The sequence below is a fragment of the Bufo bufo genome, chromosome 2 (assembly GCF_905171765.1).
Source record: "Bufo bufo chromosome 2, aBufBuf1.1, whole genome shotgun sequence".
Taxonomy (NCBI): Eukaryota; Metazoa; Chordata; class Amphibia; order Anura; family Bufonidae; genus Bufo; species Bufo bufo.
Window position 1 is genome coordinate 324,875,009 of NC_053390.1, and position 22,613 is coordinate 324,897,621.

The following is a 22,613-nucleotide window of genomic DNA, read 5'->3' on the forward strand; positions in this document are numbered from 1 at the left end:
TGGGCCAAGAAATATCTCAAGACTGATTTTTCTAAGGTTTTATGGACTGATGAAATGAGAGTGAGTCTTGATGGGCCAGATGGATGGGCCCGTGGCTGGATTGGTAAAGGGCAGAGAGCTCCAGTCCGACTCAGACGCCAGCAAGGTGGAGGTGGAGTACTGGTTTGGGCTGGTATCATCAAAGATGAGCTTGTGGGGCCTTTTCGGGTTGAGGATGGAGTCAAGCTCAACTCCCAGTCCTACTGCCAGTTTCTGGAAGACACCTTCTTCAAGCAGTGGTACAGGAAGAAGTCTGCATCCTTCAAGAAAAACATGATTTTCATGCAGGACAATGCTCCATCACACGCGTCCAAGTACTCCACAGCGTGGCTGGCAAGAAAGGGTATAAAAGAAGAAAATCTAATGACATGGCCTCCTTGTTCACCTGATCTGAACCCCATTGAGAACCTGTGGTCCATCATCAAATGTGAGATTTACAAGGAGGGAAAACAGTACACCTCTCTGAACAGTGTCTGGGAGGCTGTGGTTGCTGCTGCACGCAATGTTGATGGTGAACAGATCAAAACACTTACAGAATCCATGGATGGCAGGCTTTTGAGTGTCCTTGCAAAGAAAGGTGGCTATATTGGTCACTGATTTGTTTTTGTTTTGTTTTTGAATGTCAGAAATGTATATTTGTGAATGTTGAGATGTTATATTGGTTTCACTGGTAAAAATAAATAATTGAAATGGGTATATATTGGTTTTTTGTTAAGTTGCCTAATAATTATGCACAGTAATAGTCACCTGCACACACAGATATCCCCCTAAAATAGCTAAAACTAAAAACAAACTAAAAACTACTTCCAAAAATATTCAGCTTTGATATTAATGAGTTTTTTGGGTTTATTGAGAACATGGTTGTTGTTCAATAATAAAATTAATCCTCAAAAATACAACTTGCCTAATAATTCTGCACTCCCTGTATGGTAATGTCAGGACTGGGGAAAGGTCCTCTTTAAATGATGAGGATGGTGTTCTTACCTGCCAGGCGATCTGAATTCCACTGACAGCGTTATGTCAGTACAATTCAGTAAATGCAAAGTCAGGCACATGGAGCGTGTTTTCCGTAGTTGACACGCTCATCTAAATTTAGCCTTTAATGCGTTTTTTGCTCCGGAAACGACTGTAGACCATTGCAAAGGGTGAAATCCGCGATGAAGCTCTGCAGTGTAAATTAACATGCAGCAGATTCTAGATTTGTACCGCAGGTTACTTTACATTATAGATTTAGGGCTCATTCAGACGGCAGTATGCTGTCTGCAAAAATGTGGATCCATTTTTTTTTGTGGATTAGATGCTGTACCATTCACTTCTATGGGACCCTTTATTTGCATTGCACGGCTCAGCAAAAAAATGAAACATGTCCTATACTTGTCCGTGAAAATCAGGACATGGCCCTATTGAAATCTATGGATCAGCAAAAAAATGGAATGCAATCTCTTTTTTTGCGGACATGCTGAACTGTCTGCAAAATAACGGATCCGCATTTTTGCGGACAGCATACGGCCGTCTGAATAAGCCCTTATTATGCAGGGTATGAATTAGATTTCTTAAAATCGGATCCACTTTGCAGGTACTGTACATTGCAGTGTGTTTGCCACACAATTGTGACTATACCCTTGAAGTCACAGAACAGCCGTATGTTTATTTTTAAGAGCTGTTAATTATGCTCCTCTTGTCCAGGTCCCGTCCCTGTTGGTAGTCCAATTAGATAAAATGGCAGCCTTTTGCTAGATCAGATTGCTGGCATGTAGCCTGTTACTAGTAAACAACAGCATCTCTGGCTTGCTGGTAGTAACTGCTACAGCATGGCAATAACCAGGATTTATCACTTGCTATAATGAACAGCCTATACCATTTTGTGATTTGCTCTGTTGCCTTGGTACAGTTATTAGGTTGCCTCTCAGTGGATTGTCTCTGTGCATGGCCCCAGCAAGTCTAGAGTGAGCTGTGCATGTAAAACTAAGATGTTATGTTTATTGCAGCAGCAGGAGATGGTTAGCGGGTTTTTTACATGTGCATTATCCCCATTCAGCACCCACTTTAGAAGCCTATGATGTCGCTATAAATTGTACAAGCAGCTAGAGAGTAGCTAGCCACCACATAAAATGTAAAAAATAAAATAAAGACCTATATATTCTTTGGCGGACTTTTATGTTCTTATTGTGCTATTCGTTTTTGCTTGTCGTTTTGCTTCTGTAATAGATGTTATTTATCTTTTTCATACATTTCTCCGAAGTGTTGAGCTTTTACTATGTTCACTTTGTCAGAAAAAAAATTGTAATACAAAGCGTGGACAAGCGCATAGCAAAATCGACAATTGAACATTTTAAACATTTTGTGCAAGTAAGAGCCAACAGAGAATATGGCAAGGTAATTCTTGTAAAATTCTTTTTATTAAATTTTTTAAACAAATAAAACAAGACATGCTTATCAATGTTACAAAGAAGATAGCAAATATAGGAATTTTCACAATATTAGAAGAAATATATAATATGAGTATGTTTAGTATACCATAATTGCAATGTGAAAAAACGCTTATAACAATAAAGTATTGGTTGCTGCTGAAGATCTTCCAATAAAAGAATATATATTTATAGAATAAAAATATAGCAACCACTTGTATTTGCCACCATATTAAATTTGCTTACAGTCATATAAGGAACCTATATTAATAAAATATTGATATATGAACTCAATAGTAACAAAGAAAAGCCTAACAGAAGTATAAAAACACATAACACAACATAACAATGCAGGAATAGCCCTCAAAATTGAGAGCGATAATAGCTACTATTCAACCACTCGTCCCATCTGTAGTGAAATGTGATTCTGTCAATTAGAATATAACTCAGAGGATAGATAATTTGTGGGCACTTTTAGTGCATAATGTTCACACTTAAGTTATTTGGTCAGTTATTTCCATCAGTTATTGTGAGCCAAAACCAGGTGCGGGGCAAAAACACAGAACAGGTGCAGAGCTTTCCAATATACCTTATGTCTAAGGGCTCATGCACATGATCATTTTTTTAGTCTGCATCCGATCCGCATTTTTTGCTGGTCAGATGCGTACCCATTCGCTTCAGTGGGGCCGCAAAAGATATAGACAGCTCACAGTGGGTCTGCCATATACGGACCCCAGCAGTGTGTGTTCCGTATCACGGATGTGGACCCATTCACTTCACTGCTTCTGCAAAATACGGAGCAGAAGCCCACAGAAGCATTACGGAGCTCTTCAGTAAGATTTCGGTCCGTGCCTTTGCACCGCAAAAATTAGAACATGTTCTATTTTTTTGAGGTGTGGCCTGAATCTTACAGATCGTGGACCCATTCAAGTCAATGGGTCTGCAAATGGCTGGCACGCGGCCAGTGCCTGTGCATTGCGGATCTCTATTTGCTTTACACATTTGTGTCAACCAGAGGATTACCCCAGAGGTGTAAGTCTGTTAGCATAAAATCTTTTTACAGCCAATTTAAAGATGTTCTTTTATGTTGTATTATTGCTTTCAGGAGCCAACTACAGCCATAGAAAAACTTCCTGCACTTGGTCAGTTTTTGGGCCGTCTTTGCTGGAACCCCTTTGTTATTGGGCATGGTGAGTACAGAGGCCAACATTACTGTCTTTGTAGCCAGAACTGTTTTTACTTTGGATTATGCCCTGCGTTGTACCTTCTGCTGGCTCCCCCTGTGTGGTGTCCTGTCATAGTATAAAGAAGTAACTTTAGAGATTAACTGTCATTTTACTTTTTCATAAGTGAATTGTACAGGTGACTATAAAAAAACTGTGTAATATAGCATATCGGAGAAAGATGCTTCCTTCTCCTCTTAGACTTCTGATTGCACATAGAATTCATATAACGGCCAGACATAGATCTATTCCTCATGTATACACACGGACACTTATCCTGAAATTATAACCTGAAACGACACGTTAAAAAGAATATGTCAACAGTGCCCTCCCTCTGCAGCTGTTTGTATAGACACTAGGGATGAGCGAATCCACTTTGGATGAAACATCCGATGTCGATTCGCATAAAACTTCGTTTGAATACTGTACAGAGCGAGCGCTCTGTACAGTGTTAGAAAGTATTAGCTCAGGTGAGCCAAAGTTTTTACTTTCGAAGTCTCGTGAGACTTCGGGTAATAACTTGAAAAATTAATTATTACTGTTAAAAACCTTTTCCCAAGGTACCACTTGTAACCGAAACCGAGTTTGGGAAAAGATTTTTAACAGTAGAAATACATTTTTGAAGTTATTACCCAAAGTCTTGCGAGACTTCGCGAAAGTAATAACTTCGTCTCATCTGAGCCAACACTTTGCTCTGTACAGTATTCAAACGAAATTTTATGCGAATCGACTTTGGATGTTTCAACCGAAGTGAATTCGCTCATCCCTAATAGACACATAGCTGTGGTTCACCTTATTAAAACGCTGTTTTCTTCTGTTGTTCCAAGGCTGTGTTCCCGAGTTATGCCAATTTTTCTTAATATGCAGATTAAGCCTTTAGTGCAATGGGAGCATCACTGTTGCTCTTCATGCTGCCAAGCTGTGGTCAGCCTCTCCCTGGCTGCTTTGCTATTGCATGGCTCTATGAATCAAGATAGCAGGGGTAGGGCTGGCTGCAGAATTGAGTGGAGCTTGGGTGCAACAAGAGCAATGGTTACACCATCATTGCACCAACAGCTTGATTTGCATATTATGAAAAAGTATCATAATTCAGGAACGGAGTCTCGGATGAACTACAGCTATGTGTCTATGCAAACAGCTTGATAGGGACGTCGGAGGTGACAGATTCCCTTTAACGGGGTTGTGCAGTGTCGTGATACTGATGACGTGTCCTCTGGATAGGTCATCAGTATCTGATTGGTAGGGGTCCGACACCCAGTACCCCTGCTGACCAGCTGAAGCTGTGGCGCTCATGCTGTATTTTCTTCAGTGTTAACCTGCATGCTGTCTAGACTGCAGCTGTAATTCCACTGCAGCCACTGCTATAATCTAGGCTGATGTAGAGTAAACAATAGACAGGACGCAGCGCTCACATGATCACTGAAGCCTCTTCAAACAGCTGATTGTCTGGGGTCTGACACCTGAAGATAGGTCATCAGCAATGACACTGCACAACCCCTTTAACATGCAGTGCCTACTTATCAGCTATATGTTGGCCAAATATCATCCATACAGTTGTCTACATAGTGCTGTAGAGCACCGCTGCCACCATGCACTACAAAAATAATATGTGACTTTCAGTTCTGGCGCTGACATGTAACCACAGGAACATATGAGCCCTGTCCCGAATACATGCTTAGTCTCTGTATAACTGCTAGGGACCATCAACATTACTGCAGCTCTGCCTTTCATATGCTTAGGGGAGGATAAGCCAAGCTAGCGACCAGTAGAAACGTCAGCAGTCCTCCAGTGAAACAAAACGGTGAATCCAACTAGAGAGGAGCACAACACTCACCACTCGGAGGACAAATAGGGCCAGCGTTCCGCATCTGTGCATCATCTTGCTATAGAAAAAAATAAATAATCATGTCTCTTATCAAACCCATGCTTGCAGCAACCATCTCAGCGTCTCTGCTGGCATTACAGAAGGGAGTGTCCTCCCACACCTCCAGGCTAGACGAACCTGAACAGCACATGGTAGAGCATCTGCATACTGGAAAAATTAGATGACCAGGGCGCTCGGCCCACAGCCCTGACAGCTCTTCAACAAATATCTGAATTATGCTGAAAGGAAGCCATAATACGAGCCTATAAATGTAAATAATCTCCTTTAAATACCATACTGATATTTGTGGACCACTCAGCTGACCTTACAGTTAGGCCTCCTGCACACGACGTGTGCTGCCCATTCTGTGTGCATTTCGCATCACGGATGCGGACCCATTCACTTCAATGGGTCCGCAAATCCAGAGATGCGGAATGGTACGGAACGGAGTGCTTCTCTGGGGTTTCGTCCCGTACTTCCGTTCTGCAAAAAGATAGAACATGTCCTATCTTTTTGCGGATCGGCCGGATCGCGGACCCATTAAAGTGAATGGGTCTGCGATCCGCTGCGACTGCCCCACGGACGGTTTTCGTGCATTGCAGGAGGCCTTAAAAGCAGAGCATCCAGCAGAATATGCACTGAAATCCACAAATTCAAATGGTGCATCCAGTTACAGTACCCTGCCATCAGATCAACAGGAGGCTAAGGTGGCTATCCTAGACTCCTAGGACCACTCTTCTATTAATGTTGACTGACAGAATTATTGGTGAGATTCTGAATCTCCAAGGAACCTCTCAGTGGAAATTCCACCAAAAGATAAAATCCAAAACCACCAGGTAACCTGCAGCACAACTAACCTATGTCCGTGTTTCAGGCTAGGCAGTGCCTTCCCAGAGACGCATACTAAGACACAATGGCTTTAATCAGTGGTATTGCAGGACTGGAGTACAGAGTTTCCTGAGTAATCTCACCTCCACTAACTCTATCTCATAATGCCACATTTGAGACTTTGCCTCTATTTTATGCTTAGATATGACTCGCATCAACCATTACTGCTAAGACAACCTTAGGCTGTGTTCATACGAGGGGCTTTTGTAGTCAGAATTTGTCGAATTAACGGTGGAGTGGTCACCCTCATGTCCTGCTGTTGGCTTTTTAGAGTGGAATTTACCTCCTACTGTTTTTTCATGGTGCGGTCATGTGACAGAGTCCATGAATATTTTAGCTTGCAAGGAGTGGAAGAATTCTTTACCCTCCCCATTGGTATCATACAATGTTCAAATACTAAAAACAGTGTTTCTAGGAGGGGTAAGTAATTTTATTGTAAATGGCAACTGTTTAAGAGGATGAAAATCACCATTCATCCAGTCATCCATCATTTTGGAAAGATGTCTGAGGACTACAGAAAGCTAATAAAAGTATGGCAGCACAACATTTCACATACAAACAATAGAACAGAGAAATGGGGATCATTCTAAATTAAAGTGGTATTATACCTACTATAAATGAAAAGTAGAAGCTCTTTGCGCACATTTTTGATCAAACGTGTGTCGGGCCCATCTACCAGGCATTTTTCATTTAAAGTAGGTATAATACCACTTTAATTTAGAATGATCCCCATTTCTCTGTTCTATTGTTTGTATGTGAAATGTTGTGCTGCCATACTTTTATTAGCTTTCTGTATGCTCGCTTTATGGATATGCACCTGTGACCATGAATGTGCTTGTCTAAATTTTCTTGTAGTGTAGTCTGAGGACTATAGACCTTTTATGCAGGGATTAAATCCCTTTACATTCTAGGTGATAGGCTTCATGATAGGGAAGGGCTTTCAAATGATGATCTGGTCACAGGTCTAAGTCTTGCAGTCTGACCTAGCAGATATTCATATAAAAGGTGTAAATCTCATAGATTCAACGAAGATCAAATAGTCTGGTATAATAACGCATTTTGGGAACTATCTGCCTATTTCAAATTTTAGGACAGTTAGTTATGCTGTTACTACACATGGCATCACTTGTGTCTGGTGATTCTTCATTGTTTTGTTTTATTTTACCTTTAATCTAACAACCAAGGTTCCTCTATGCACTTGTTGAAAACGCCATGCCTGGCACCCGCAGCACTCATCTCCCCTATCACAACAACCAAATTTGAGCATCTGCATTATCTTTTGACTGTAAATCCACAAGTATATATGGTAAAAGGGTACTTTCACACTAGCGGCAGGACGGATCCGACAGGTTGTTTACCCTGTCGTATCCGTCCTGCCGCTATTTCGCCGTGCCGCCAGACTGCCGCTCCGTCCCCATTGACTCTAATGGGGACGGGGCGGAGCTCCGGCGCAGCACGGTAGTGCGCGGTGAGAGGCCGCCGGACTAAAAAGTCAGACATGCAGTACTTTTAGTCTGGCGGCCTCTCGCCGTGCTGCGCCGGAGCTCCGCCCCCGTTCCCATTATAGTCAATGGGGACAGAGCGGCAGTCCGGCGGCATGGCGAAATAGCGGCAGGGCGGATCCGACAGGGTGAACAGCCTGCCGGATCCATCCTGCCGCTAGTGTGAAAGTAGCCTTACTCTATGAGGTGCTATACTTTTTTTGTATCAGTCTAAGGCCTCATGCACACGACAGTTGTTTTTTGCGTCCACCAATTGTGCGTCCGCCCAAAAAAACTGATGCGGCATCCCTTTTTTTTTTATTTTGGAGGATCCGTTTTTTCCCACAGATCCCTTGTAATAAATGCCTATCCTTGTCCGCAAATGTGAAAAAAGTAGGACATGCACTATTTTTTTGCTGAAGGGAAACGCGGACAACGGACGCGGAACACAAACGGATGGACTATCAGCATTTTTTTGCTGACCCATTGAAATGAATGGGTCCCCATCTTATCCGCAAAAAAAAAAAAAAACGGAACGGAGGCCGAGAAAAAACTGTCGTGTGCATGAGGCCTAATACATATAAAAAGTACTAACTATGTCTGATCCTTCTAAAAAAAATGTATTAAAGGTTGACTCCTATGTACAATATCTCCATGGGTGTTGACTGATATACGATAAACATTCCTTGTATTGGAGAACAGAAAAATCTGTTTAAAGGTTAGTTGATGAGAAGATTGAGGCCCTCATAAAAGTCTCATACTTGTCCTCAGCGACTTTCTTCCCTGTCTGGAAGTCTACAGTAAATTTGAAACTATGATTGAATTCAGCTAGACTCCTGGTTAATTTAGGCAGAGGCTCAAGAACACACTGTATATATAACTGGAAGCATACACTCTTGAGTATAGATATATTTAGGCGGGTTTCCTTATTAAATGTTGATCCTGGGATATATAGTACTGGTCAGGAGATGAACTATAAATTGCAATCAGACTCCTCAAAAATCATAAAGCCCTGGGTTCTAGTGGTTACCTGAAAATGTTTTTCAAAGAGCTGAGACCACAAATCTTGTAGGATCTAGTCAATTATTATAACTCTATATTTCAAGGGAAAGATAGCATGACCTGGTCAAAATAGCTCATATGAAAATACTCTTTAAAGAGGACCTTTCATCGGTCCAAACATCGTAATATAACTATCAGGCTGTGTAGAGCGGCGCCCCGGGATCTCACTGCACTTACTATTATTCCTGAGTGCCGCTCTGTTCTCCCGCTATGTCCCCCGGTATTTTCGCTGACTTGGTTATACTGGGAGGAGTCTGCCCTGTTTCTCCCTGGGTATTCCTTGTGCCAGGCTGTAGCGCTGTCCAATCACAGCATAGAGCTCACAGACTGAGAGTTTTTTTTTCTGAGCTCTGAGCTGCGATTGGTCAGCGCTACAGCCAGGGAGAAGGAACGCCCAGGGAGAAACAGGGCAGACTCCGCCTAGTAGAACCAAGTCCTCTTTAAAGTGGAAAGGATGCCCTACAACCAGAGTCATACCATCTGATGTCCATAATAAATTACATTTTAAAACTAATTGTTAAAATAATTGCAGACTGACTAAACCATCTGTCAGCATGATCAGCCTTAGTAAACCAGGCATACTGTTTGGTAGGGTTGATCATGCTAAGTGCAACAACTCCTGTTGGAAAAAGGGGAACTTTTATGTTAATGAGGTGTTGGGAGCACAAAGAGGATTGCCTAGCAGCTTGGAGTAACACTTCACCTCCTCCTCTCCCCCATTGCCACTCCCGCTCCTTTTCTGATTAAAAGTGCCAGACATCCTCACTGTTTGATTGCCTGGCCTTGAAATCTCGCAGTTCAGATCTCAGCAGGGACCATACTCTAAAGATCTGAACTACACGACACTTACATCCAGAAGGAGCACTTCAGGGTGGAAACAATCCAAGTAGTTTTCATTTTAGACCCTGGAGCTTATATGGTGACCTTAGACCAACTGACAGAAAAGAGAAAATCCAGAGGCTGCTACGAGAGCACCTCAGCTCTAAGACCAATTGAAAAAAAGATTTTTAGCTCAAAATGAGTACAATGCAATAATAAAAAAAATTGCCCCCAAAGGTGTCCAAAGCTTTTAATCCCCGAAGTGGGACCTCTCTTGAGTACTTGGGAAACTATATGACCATCCCGTCGAGCCTCTACGGGATGCTGACCTTACCAGTATTGTAGGTAAAGTCATTTTTCTGGTAGCCATCACTTCAGCTTAATGTAAGTGAGCTCCAAGCTTTGGAGGTTAGAGAATCATATCTTTCCTTTCAGAACTCTTCCTTCTTTTAAATTAAAGTGTCCTTTTTGTTGTGAACTGAGAAATTCTGCAGATCTAATCATCTGTTTATTACTTACACATGGTCGAAGAAAAGGGAACAAAGCATCTAAGCTCAGTATTCTCAGATGGTTGATGAATCTGATTGCCATCTGCTACAGTCTTGATAGCCTTTCTCCTACCGATGGAGTTTGAGCACACTTCTCTAGAGCAATGGCAGTCTCTTGGTATTTTTAGGGCTGCATCCTGGAGTGCACCGAACACATTCACCCATCATTACAGACTGGATTTCTTAGCCAGACAAGATTCTATATTTGGACATGCTGTTTTGAATTTTTTTCTATTGCAGTCTATGGTATAAGCGATCAGAGGATTGAGGAGAGGAGATCAGAGTTGAGTTTAAGTGGGGCTAAAAAAAAATTGCAGTAAAAGAAATTTTTAAAAGTAAAAAAAATATATATTAAATTTAAATCATATCCTTTCCCAATTTACATTTAAAAACAAACAATAAAAATAAGCATAATTTGTTTAGTCACATCCAAACTGTTAACATATAAAATTATTTATTACCCATTGTGAACATTGTAGTGGTCACCTACCCCCCTCCCCAAAAAAAAAGAATGAAAATTGATCAAAAAGTTGTTTGTACTTCAAAATGGTACCAATAAAAACTACAGTTTGCCCCACAAAAAAGCAAGCCTTCCTACATCTCTTTTTAGAAAGCTAAAAAAGTTATGACTATCAATCTTCAAAGGTTTTTCTTTTTTTAAATAGTAAAGCATAATAAAAACTATATAAATTTGGTACTGCTGGATTGGTGCTAACCTGCAGAATTAGGCTATGATCTAATTTTTTGCGAAAAGTGAACATCGTTAAAACAAAACTCAAAATGGCGCCATTGTTTTTTTTTTCTAATTTTAGTCCACAAATTTTTTTCCCGTTGTCCAATACATGATATGGTAAAATAAATGGTACCGTCAAAAATACAAATTGGTTTATGTGAATGAAAAATAATAAAACACTATCAGTAAGAGCAGTGAGACTATGGAACTCTCTGCCTGAGGAGGTGGTGATGGTGAGTACAATAAAGGAATTCAAGAGGGGTCTGGATGTGTTTCTGGAGCGTAATAATATTACAGGCTATAGCTACTAGAGAGGGTATTCTGATTGCATGATTGGAGTCGGGAAGGAATTTTTTATTCTCCTAAAGCAGGGGTCTCCAAACTTTTCAACAGGAGGGCCACATTGAAGATTTTACAAGTATTCGGGGGCCGGAAAAAAAAATCAGTTATGTATTAAATTAAATGTATATATTTTACATGGATCGTTTTTGTAATCAGCATATGACTGAGAACAAAAGAGAAAAAACTTTAGCAAAACAACGCAAAGACACCCGTGTCCCTATCAGCGGTGTCCCCATCAGCACAAAAATGTCCCCATCAGCACAGCAATGTCCCCATCAGCACAGCAATGTCCCCATCAGCACAGCAATGTCCCCATCAGCACAGCAATGTCCCCATCAGCACAGCAATGTCAGCATCAGCACAGCAATGTCCCCATCAGCACAGCAATGTCCTCATCAGCACAGCAATGTCCCCATCAGCACAGCAATGTCCCCATCAGCACAGCAATGTCCCCATCAGCACAGCAATGTCAGCATCAGCACAGCAATGTCAGCATCAGCACAGCAATGTCAGCATCAGCACAACAATGTCCCCATCAGCACAGCAATGTCCCCATCAGCACAGCAATGTCAGCATCAGCACAGCAATGTCAGCATCAGCACAGCAATGTCCCCATCAGCCGTGTCACCCTTAAGCACAGCAATGTCCCCATCAACGATGTCCCCATCAGAACAGCAATGTCCCCATCAGCACAGCAATGTCCCCATCAGCACAGCAATGTCAGCATCAGCACAGCAATGTCAGCATCAGCACAGCAATGTCAGCATCAGCACAACAATGTCCCCATCAGCACAGCAATGTCCCCATCAGCACAGCAATGTCAGCATCAGCACAGCAATGTCAGCATCAGCACAGCAATGTCCCCATCAGCCGTGTCACCCTTAAGCACAGCAATGTCCCCATCAACGATGTCCCCATCAGAACAGCAATGTCCCCATCAGCGGAGTCCCCATTAGCAGCTGATAGGGGCCACCACTGATGGGGACACTGCTGTTGGGGACGCGGCTGATGGGGACACCATTGATGGGGACACCCGTGTCCCTATCAGCGGTGTCCCCATCAGAACAGCAATGGCCAAATCAGAACAGCAATGTCCCCATCAGAAAAGCAATATTCCCATTAAAAAAAAAATATTCCCATCAAAAAAACAATATTCCCATCAGAAAAACAATATTCCCATCATGGGGACACCCACTGATGGGGACGCTGCTGTTGGGGACATTGCTGTGCTGATGGGGACACCACTGATGGGGACGCTGCTGTTGGGGACATTGCTGTGCTGATGGGGACACCACTGATGGGGACACCATTGATGGGGACACCCGTGTCCCTATCAGCGTTGTCCCCATCAGCACAGCAATGTCCCCATCAGCGGTGTCCCCATCAGCACAGCAATGTCCCCATCAGCGGTGTCCCCATCAGCACAGCAATGTCCCCATCAGAACAGCAATGTCAGCATCAGCACAGCAATGTCCCCATTAATGATGTCCCCATCAGAACAGCAATGTCCCCATCAGCGGAGTCCCCATTAGCAGCTGATGGGGACACTGCCTTTGGGGACGCGGTTGATGGGGACACCCGTGTCCCTATCAGTGGTGTCCCCATCAGAACAGCAATGTCCCCATCAGAATGGGGACGCTGATGGGGACATTGCTGTACTGATGGGGACACCATTGATGGGGACACCTTTGTCCCCATCAGCAGTGTGCCAATCAGCGGTGTCCTCAGCAATGTCCCCATCAGCACAGCAATGTTCACATCAGCAGTTTCCACATTAGCAGCGTCCCCATCATTGCTGATGGGGACGCCGCTGTGCTGATGTGGAAACCGATGATGGGTCACCGCTGATGGGGATACCCATGTCCCCATCAGCGGTGTCCCCAGCAATGTCCCATCAGAACAGCAATGTCCCCATCAGCAGTGTCCACCGCAACATCCCCATCAGCACAGCAATGTCCCTGTCAGCGGTGTCCCCAGCAGCATGTGTCCCCATCACCGCTGATGGGGACACCTCTGATGGGGACATTGCTGTGCTGATGGGGACATCGATTATGGGGTTACCGCTGATGGGGACATTGCTATCCTGATGGGGACACCATTGATGTGGACACCCATGTCCCCATCAGCAGTGTGCCAAACAGCGGTGTCCCCAGCAATGTCCCCATCAGAACAGAATTGTCCCCATCAGCAGTGTGCCCATCATCGCTGATGGGGACACCTCTGATGGGGACATTGCTGTGCTGATGGGGACACCATTGATGGGGACACCCGTGTCCTCATCAACGGTGTCCCCATCAGAACAGCAATGTCCCCATCAGCACAGCAAAGTCCCCATCAGCAGTGTCCCCAGCAGCACAGCAATATCCCCATCAGTATGTGTCCTCAGCAGCTTGTGTCCCCATCAGCGCAGCACAGCAATGTCAGCGTTCCCCATTGTGTCCCCATCAGCGTTGTGCAACACTTGCCTCCGCTGTAGCCGGCTTCTGCTCCTCTTCTTTTTTTTTTCTTCTTGGACTCCTGAGTCCCGACTCCCGCCCGCTGCTACACACGTGGATTTGTTATTTCAAACAGCGGGCGGGAAGAGGGGAGGTGCCGCACCTGTGACGTCACTGGTTGCCGGGACATCGGCGGTCCCAGCAGCCAATCAAAAAGCACAGCGTGACAGCATGGGCGGTTGTGCGGCTTTCGTTCCTGCAATCTGTCAGCTGCGGGCGGGCGCGGAATCGAACACACAACACAAGCGTGACAGCATGGGCGGTTGTGCGGATTTGGTTCCTGCAACCTGCCAGCTGCGGGCGGGCCGGATCGAACGCACAAGCGGGCCGGTTGTGGCCCGCGGGCCGGGGTTTGGAGACCCCTGCCCTAAAGTGAGGAAAATTGGCTTCTACCTCACAGGGTTTTTTTGCCTTCCTCTGGATCAACTTGCAGGATAACAGGCCGAACTGGATGGACAAATGTCTTTTTTCGGCCTTATGTACTACTACTACTACTACTACTATGTTACTATGACTCCTGGAAAAATAACAAAATTAAGGAAAACTAACAAAAAAGGAATATAGACTTTGTCGTGAAAGGGTTACATAATACAATTCTGTTTGGTGGCTTTAATGCCCCAAAATGTTTTCTTTGAACTTTCTTCTTACTTTTTCAAAATTTTTAAACACAGATGGTTCATTTATGTGTCACCTTTTATATCATGTCAGTGCTATTTTTACATAACATCAACCTGCAGCCACTTTCTTGGGGTCTCTAACAGCTGGAATTTATTTTTTTTCCTTAGAAAAATAAAGAAGTGAACAAACGTTTGTGGTCTTTACTTCTTCTTATTATATTTCGAAAGGCCAGAGACACCCCCTCCCTCTTTTCCTTTAATTACAATACTCAACATAGTCCCTGCTTTATTATGCTGAGCGTGCAGTTTGTGTGTGGGGAGTAGAGCAGGCAGTTAAATGGATTTTACTACTGTGGTGTAGTGGTTGAGTTATTTTCTCATTGTGAAGCAGGAAATCATAATCATATTGTTTAAATGTCTGCTGTGAAAGAATAGACTTTGATTTGCACAGCTTCCTGCATAACAAATACTCTTAACTGACCACACTGGACGGACAGATGGCATTAGATGAAAAAATTCTGTTGCTCCCACCCACTCTCATAAAACAAAAAATTACGGTCGAAAATGAGATCCACTTCTTCCTCCCCTTTTGTATCCTGCAGAATTATTTGTTCATTTGACAGAAAATAAATGCAATAAGTGGTTGTCTGTTGAAATCCACCAAACATTACTGATTTGCAAAGATGCCACCAGCAGGAGGTCAGAACAGGCCTACAGCCCAGCTAGACATTTATTACATGAGGCTGCTTTCCATCAGTATTAGGATCTTTAAGCACCTGATGAAACCATAGGTTGTGTTAATTGTTAAGGCCAGGTCATTTCTATCTTAGTTGCATGCTTGGGTCGCTAATGAAAAAATAAATGGATGAAATAGAAGGCAGGCTACAGTCCTTTTCATAAAACTTTAGACTTTCAATTACTTTAATTCATGGTTTTAAAAATACTAAATCATTGGATGAAATCCCACAAAGTCGTTGCCTTCAAAGTTTGCAGAGATAATTATTATTATTATTTTAACAAATGCAAACTGTATCTTAATAATTTTTGGAAGGCGGCTTTAGTCGCCTGAAAATACTTTTCACCCAGCAGCTGCTCGTGGACTACCTCATTTTGCACTTCCTCTGTGTATGTTGGCTTAAAAATATACTTGCATCACTATGGTAGACTCAAGTGCTGATTTATACAACCTTAATAATTATTTGAACTTTAAAAGCCTAGACATTTTCATTCAGTTTTATGTTTGCAGTATTATTAGTCATTTGATACATCTATGCATGAGTCTGTGTTTCTTTGGTCTTTAAAGGTTTGCTTCTGTGCATGAAAGTATACATACAAGGTGCACACATTAGCAATTCTTTGCTTTATTTTCATTTAAAGGACCCTCCAGGCTGCCCCTCAAGACTTATTTGCCTCTCAGTAGATGTGCAGCAGCTACCTATATATTTTTTCGGAATCTGTAGTTTATCATTTTGTCCTTGCACAGCAGGTGGAGGTAGACAACCAAAAATAAGGCAGGGAGTTTGTCTCAGACTACCATAGATTCCCTAAAGGCACTGCAGGCTCAGCTTATAGTCCAGGGTTGGGCAACCTCCGCACTCCAGGTGTTGTGAAAACTACAACTCCCAGCATTCACACTTGCTCAGCTGTTCAAAACTTCCACAGAAGTGAATGAACCATGCTTGGAGTTGTAGTTTCACAACAGCTGGAGTGCCAGAGGCTGCTGAGACCTGCTGTAGTCACATATGACATCTATACCCTTAGGTTCCTTATATACTGTACATCAATTTGCCACTGGAGTGTGTTTTTTTTACCAGTAAAAAAAAAAAAAAAAAAAAAAGAAAAGGCAGAGTATGCATGTCTGTTTTTTAGTGCAACTGCGTTATTTGCTGCCTTTTTGTGGCATTTTAGTGCCATCTCTTTTTTTACAAAATAGCCATGAACTGGATTCTTTTTTTCCTGCCTTTTTTCACTATAGTGAAAGAGATGTAAAAATGCCTGAAGAAAAGCTCATAGCTACAGCATGCTGTGTTTTTGAAAAGGGCAGAAAAACAAAAATGGCAGCTAATATAAACAAAAATGCCAGTAACAAAAAAAAAACTTGTATGTCCTGCGTTTCATATTTCCCATAGACCTGCAGGTAATATCTGGAGCTGGTCTTTTTACTGCAAAAACGCAGGTGCAACATACCACCAAAATGCAAAACTACAGAAAAACGCCACTAAAAACGATTGGGGTTATTTATGACCAGATATACACTTTTATGGCATATATCATGGTGCGATAGAATCTGCGACTTCTTCCCCACTCATGCTAGGTCCAAAAAAGTGGGTGTGGAAGGAGACGGGCTGGTAGGCCCATCTCATTCATCATTTTCTACATCTGTTTTAGGCCTCATGCACATGTGTGGCCGTTCCGTGCATTGGGGACCGCAATTTGCGGTCCCCCATGCCTGGGAAACGTCCATGCGGGCGGGCCGGGGATGGAACGAAGACCCATTTAACTTGGATGGGTCTTGTGATCCATCCGCACCGCAAAAAAATAGAACTTTGTTCTATTTTTTGTGGTGTGGAGGCACGGATAGAAACAACATTGGAAGCACTCCATAGTGCTTCCGTGGGGTTCCGTGCCACTGTTCCGCCCCGCAGCTCCGGATTGCGGACCCATTCAAGTGAATAGGTCCACATCCGTGATGCGGGGAGCACACGGCTGGTGCCATTATATTGTATGCGTGCCGGGCAACGGCTGTGTGCATGAGGCCTTAGGCGTAGAAAATTGTCTAAATGTAAGACAGCTAGGAAGCTGTCTACATTTAGAATCTGCGCTGGATCCACTGAAGTTATGTAGACCACAGCACCTCTACATATCTTTAGCACCAGCTATAGGGCTTAATAATAAATGTGCACCTATGTGTGAACCCCACCCTCATGGAACTGGGAAAAAAAACAACAATCACAGAGGAAAATAAATCATCTAATTTAGGTAATAAACTAATGTAGATAATGACTTAAAGAGGACCTTTCACCGATTATTACACTATAAACTAACTATACAGACATGTAGAGCCCGGGGATCTCACTGCACTTACTATTATCCCTGGGCGCCGCTCCGTTCTCCCGCTATGCCCTCCGGTATCTCCTTTCCTAAGTTATGGTAGGCGGAGTCTGCCTTGTTCTTCTGTAGCGCTGGCCAATCGCATTGCAGAGCTCACAGCCTGGGAGAAAATAACCTCCCAGGCTGTGAGCTCTGCGCTGCGATTGGCCAGCGCTAGAGCAGAACAAAGGCAGACTCCGCCTACCATAACTTAGTGACTGGAATCTCTGCTACTATAACTTAGTGAGCGGAGATACCGGAGGGCATAGCAGGGAGAACGGAGTGGCGCCCGGGGATAATAGTAAGTGCAGTGAGATTCCCCGGGCGCCGCTCTACATGTCTGTATAGTTTAGTTCATAGTGTAATAATCGGTGAAAGGTCCTCTTTAATAATTATTTTCTACTCTTGGCTGGACAGTCTCTGGACAGATCTTAGAAAACACACATGACAAAGTCATCTTATGCCATGAGTGTTACAAACAAAAAATCTAGATTTCAGCCGTCAACAACTATGCTAGATGTATAGTTATAAAGTTGTAAAGCGTATTCCAATTTCCACTTATAACAAGTTATCCCTTATCCACAGGATAGGGGATAACTATCAGATTGGAAGGGGTCCCACAGCTGGGACCCTCACTGAGCATGAGAAAGGGGGCCCCATACCTGTGAAGCTCCCTGAAATGAACAGAGGCGCTGGTTAGAAATGCGCCACTGCTTGATTCATTTCAGAGCGGCTCCATAGGCTGTGGATAGGGGATAACTTTTTATAACCACACAATACACCTTTTAGAAAAGTGCTTCACAACATGTTTTTCTATAGTTACCCGCAATGCTAGGGAGGGCTTGTCCCCATCACCGTCTGCGATTGGCTGCTCCTCCTCCCAACACCAGATGTTTTCATGAGTCCTCTGTCTCAGCCCAGATACAACAACAGGGAATATAACAAATACAAACAAACGTGACACTTAACTTCTGTAGAGATGGAAGAACAGGAACACCAGAGAGGATTTCACACCAGCTCAGCCAAACCCAAATGAAGCTATTAACCGCAAGGGTGGGGTAAGACTATAAAGGGTAGAAGTGATGACAACTGAGCAACAGCTGAGAAAAGGGAAGTGGTCATTAACCCTATCAACACTGAATGAAGAGAAATCAAGGAAGCTGTTAGATTCCTCCACTCTCAGCCAATCTCCTTGATTTCCTGACATCAGTCACCTGAGGACTGTGACAGATTGATACACATGGTTCCCTTCCCACTGGGTAAACCTGAGATAAAAAACAGTATAGTGGATTTTAAAATGGTAGCCAAACCACTCCCCAAATATTTCAGCCTCCCTCCCCAAATAATGAAATACCGTCACATGAATTGGAGTAAAACAGGGTTTATTATACTCACAATACACAGGTAAAAACGAGCAGTGTACAAAGGATCAATCACCCGACCCGGGTTTACCTCAGTAAGACCCCTGACGAAGCTCGACTGAGCGAAACCCGGGTCGGGTGATTGATCCTTTGTACACTGCTCGTTTTTACCTGTGTATTGTGAGTATAATAAACCCTGTTTTACTCCAATTCATGTGACGGTATTTCACTATTGGCTGCATCCTTGGTGTTCCATAGAAGCTCTGGAAGGGGTGAGGAGGAAAGGCTTTGATTGGCCCTGTATGCTTTCCATGTCCGCGACTATCTGACTGGTTTCGAATGTGGAACTTCTGCTATCCTGAGGCAGCGCGGTCCAACAAAAAGCAACACATTTACCTGTGGTGAACTGTACCCACTTCACCATTGGGACCTGCAACGCAATTAGCAACGTACTTTTTGAGGCTATTTTTATTATTATTAAAATCCCTCCCAAATTAAATTTGTTTACACATTGGAAGTCAATTTTCTACAAATTAGACCAGTTAAAATGGTATGTCTACACTTTTGCCTTAAACCTGTGTGTGTACGTGACTGGTAGTTTATCGATCCACACTGCACCAGATAGTATCAAACAAGAATAGATGCATAGCTCGCATGCAGTATCAAACGTGAGAAGCTGTGATACAGGCTCAGTAAACTGTATCACACATGATAGAATTAGATACAGATGTCCTTTGATGTTCTTGCTGATTCAGGTTGTTCATTGCACTCTGTTAGGAAATGTCTGTGGACCTTTATTGGGTGTACCAACATGGCCAGAGGAGGTGTAGGGGGCTGACTATTGCAGAGTGAACAGCGTGCCATGTGGGACCAGCCCGGTGACACATCACACTGCAGGCTGGGTTTGGTTAGATTGAAAAAAGAGGAAACTGAAGGAAACAGGAAGTGCTTGATGTAAACTGTCCTGCTAAGCTGCTCTGATGCCCATACTGGGGGAAGGAAAGCATCCCTAACACTGTACATAAATAGCATTGTTAGGAACAAGTAAGGGTACTTTCACACTAGCGGTTTTCTTTTCCGGCATAGAGTTCCGTCCTAGGGGCTCTATACAGGAAAAGAACTGATCAGTTTTATCCTAATGCATTCTGAATGGAGAGCAATTTGTTCAGGATGCATCAGAATGTCTTCAGTTCAGTCTTTTTGACTGTTCAGGACGAAGATAATACTGTAGCATGCTGCGGTTTTTTCTCCGTCCCAAAAAACGGAATACTTGCCTGTAGGAATGTATTCAAAATACCGCAATTTCGGATCCGTCCTTCCGGTCTGCGCATGCGCAGAGCTTTAAAAATGGGAAAAAAATGTAAACAGATCCGTTTGTCCGTATGACAGACGGATCTGTTCTTGCAATGCATTTTTGATCCGTCTACAAATTGCTGTCCGTTTGCATGCCAATTGCCGGATCACTCTGCCGCAATTGTGGAAGTACCCCTCAAAGAAATTACCTAAAAGTACAGAAAGTCAGCAGAATTCAGAAATTTGCATTTCTGAAAAAACCAAATGGATCTACATTTACCATTAAATATTGTAAAAGAGCTATATTTCTATTACTTAAGGTGTTATCTTGGTATAAATCTTTCACTTTTCCCTGTGCTTTCCCTGTCTCACTCTATAGATCAGGAGAGTGGTTACATTACTGCCCCCTCTGTGGAGACTGTATTTCCTCTGCCCAGATCCTCTGTCACAATCCCCGCCCAAAGGTTGTGATTTCAGACCCATGTAATGTTTGAATGAGTTGGTTGACACTCTTAATCCACAAGCAGGGTAGGTGGAGTCCACTGCTTGTCATTTCAAAGCTGTATGGGAGGAACCATTAAGAGGAACCACCAAGGGAATTATAGAGGGTGAAGTGGGTGGTATTTTAGCTCAGGGAAAAGTATAGTGGGCATTTACTTTTTGCCTGATCTTACAGCACTATGGGAAGTGTTGTGGCTGCAGCTCATCTACGCCCACAACCTGGAAGTAAACAATGGAGTGCTGCGGGAGCATGGAGATTGAAGTGAAGATTAGGAAAAGTTGGCAGGTACACTATGCTCTGTAGGAGACTAGATGAGGTGTACACAATTACATTACATTTTTTTAGGATGTGAACAAACCCTTTAAAGGGTTTACCTAGACTTTAAAAATTGATCACCTATCCTTTTTGATAGGCAATTTATAAAAGCATTCAGTTTAGTAGGCAGACACATGAAAACACCTTATATAATGGAATCACCTTATATATACAGTACATCTAATATTGTAGATGAAATATAACCAAGCCTGGAAACCATTGGTCAGAGGCCAGGCAAGGTGACAAAAAACAGACTCCCCTGTCCCGGGCATTCCAGGTCCAACACCGACTCACCGCCTCATCAGCCACTTCCGGTCTCCTCTGTGCCAGAACGCTTGATTTGCTGACTCCATGGACATCACTGTTGCTGGCCAATCAATGGCCTTACTAGAGACCTGTGCAGAAATACTGAGGTCATTGATTAATCGGCAGCGATGGCATGCATGTAGATGGTAGATCACACTACCGGTTCAGCATGGGCTGTATGTGGCGGAGACTGGGGGTTGATGCTAGACCTGGAATGCTTGTGACAGGTAAGTCATTTTTTTTTTTCTTTCTTTCACTTTTCAATCATGTCAAGCCTCTCAATCATTTCTTCCTAGACTCAGAGAACCTCTAGACATTTGTGACTTTGACGTTGATGGCTGTAGTGACATACTGTATGTCTTTGTTTGTGTATTCTATAAAAATATATAAAATAGGTATTTTTATTGCAGAGGATACTCGACAGATGCTGATCTCTTGTCTTAGCTGCTTGTTCAGCAGTGAACCACAGAATGCCATTGACAGAAAAGCCAATAGCTGGATAAAGGTAAGGCAGTTTGCCTGGCAGCAGTGTATGTGAGCCAATTCTTAGTCTCCATCTTCCTAAAATAGTCTTGCTTAACAATCACATTCTACAATAATATGATATATTTCAACATGTGCCTTTTAAACGTGTTCTACTCAATGCGTATGGAACTGCTTTATAAGGGTTGTCCAAACTTTAAGTGATAGCCTGCTTGAGAAAGATCCTGTAATAGTACTGAAATGTCACTTTCTGTACATGGTCGAGTAATCATACTTATGATTGGATTCTAGCAGAGGTATTTAACCTTTCCTACATTGACATATATGCAGTGTTAATACACCATATGGACAAAAGTATTGGGACACCAACACATTACACACACATGAGTGTTTATGACATCCCAATATACAGGTATGTAGGCATTAATATGGAGTTGCTTCTCCTTTTGCAGCTAAAACAGCTTCCACTCTTCTGAGTAGATTTTCTACAAGATTTTAGATTGTATATGTGGGATTTTTTCGCCCATTCATCCAGATGAGCAGTTGTGAGATCCTGTCTTGTGATCTCCATTCTAGTTTATCCCAAAGGTGTTTGATGGGGCTAAGGTCAGGAATCTGTGGGACCAATCAAGTTCTTCCACACCAAACTCTTTGTGCACTAGCGCCTTTCACTAGAACTGAAAAACAACCCTTTACACAATGCAGTCATGCAGTTAATGTTCTCCTTGCATTTTCCAAACCCAG

At 43.0% G+C, this 22,613-nt stretch overlaps 1 protein-coding gene across 4 annotated transcripts in view; it reads left to right on the forward strand.

Annotated features, from left to right (window-relative positions):
* FANCC (FA complementation group C) overlaps positions 1-22,613 on the forward strand; it is a 232,816-nt gene that overhangs the window by 13,958 nt on the left and 196,245 nt on the right. For all 4 annotated transcript variants that reach the window (XM_040416994.1, XM_040416993.1, XM_040416992.1 and 1 more), the window contains exons 3-4: positions 3,553-3,637; positions 21,797-21,891. In XM_040416994.1, coding sequence (XP_040272928.1) covers positions 3,553-3,637; positions 21,797-21,891 — 180 coding nt within the window. The remainder of the gene's footprint in view (positions 1-3,552; positions 3,638-21,796; positions 21,892-22,613) is intronic.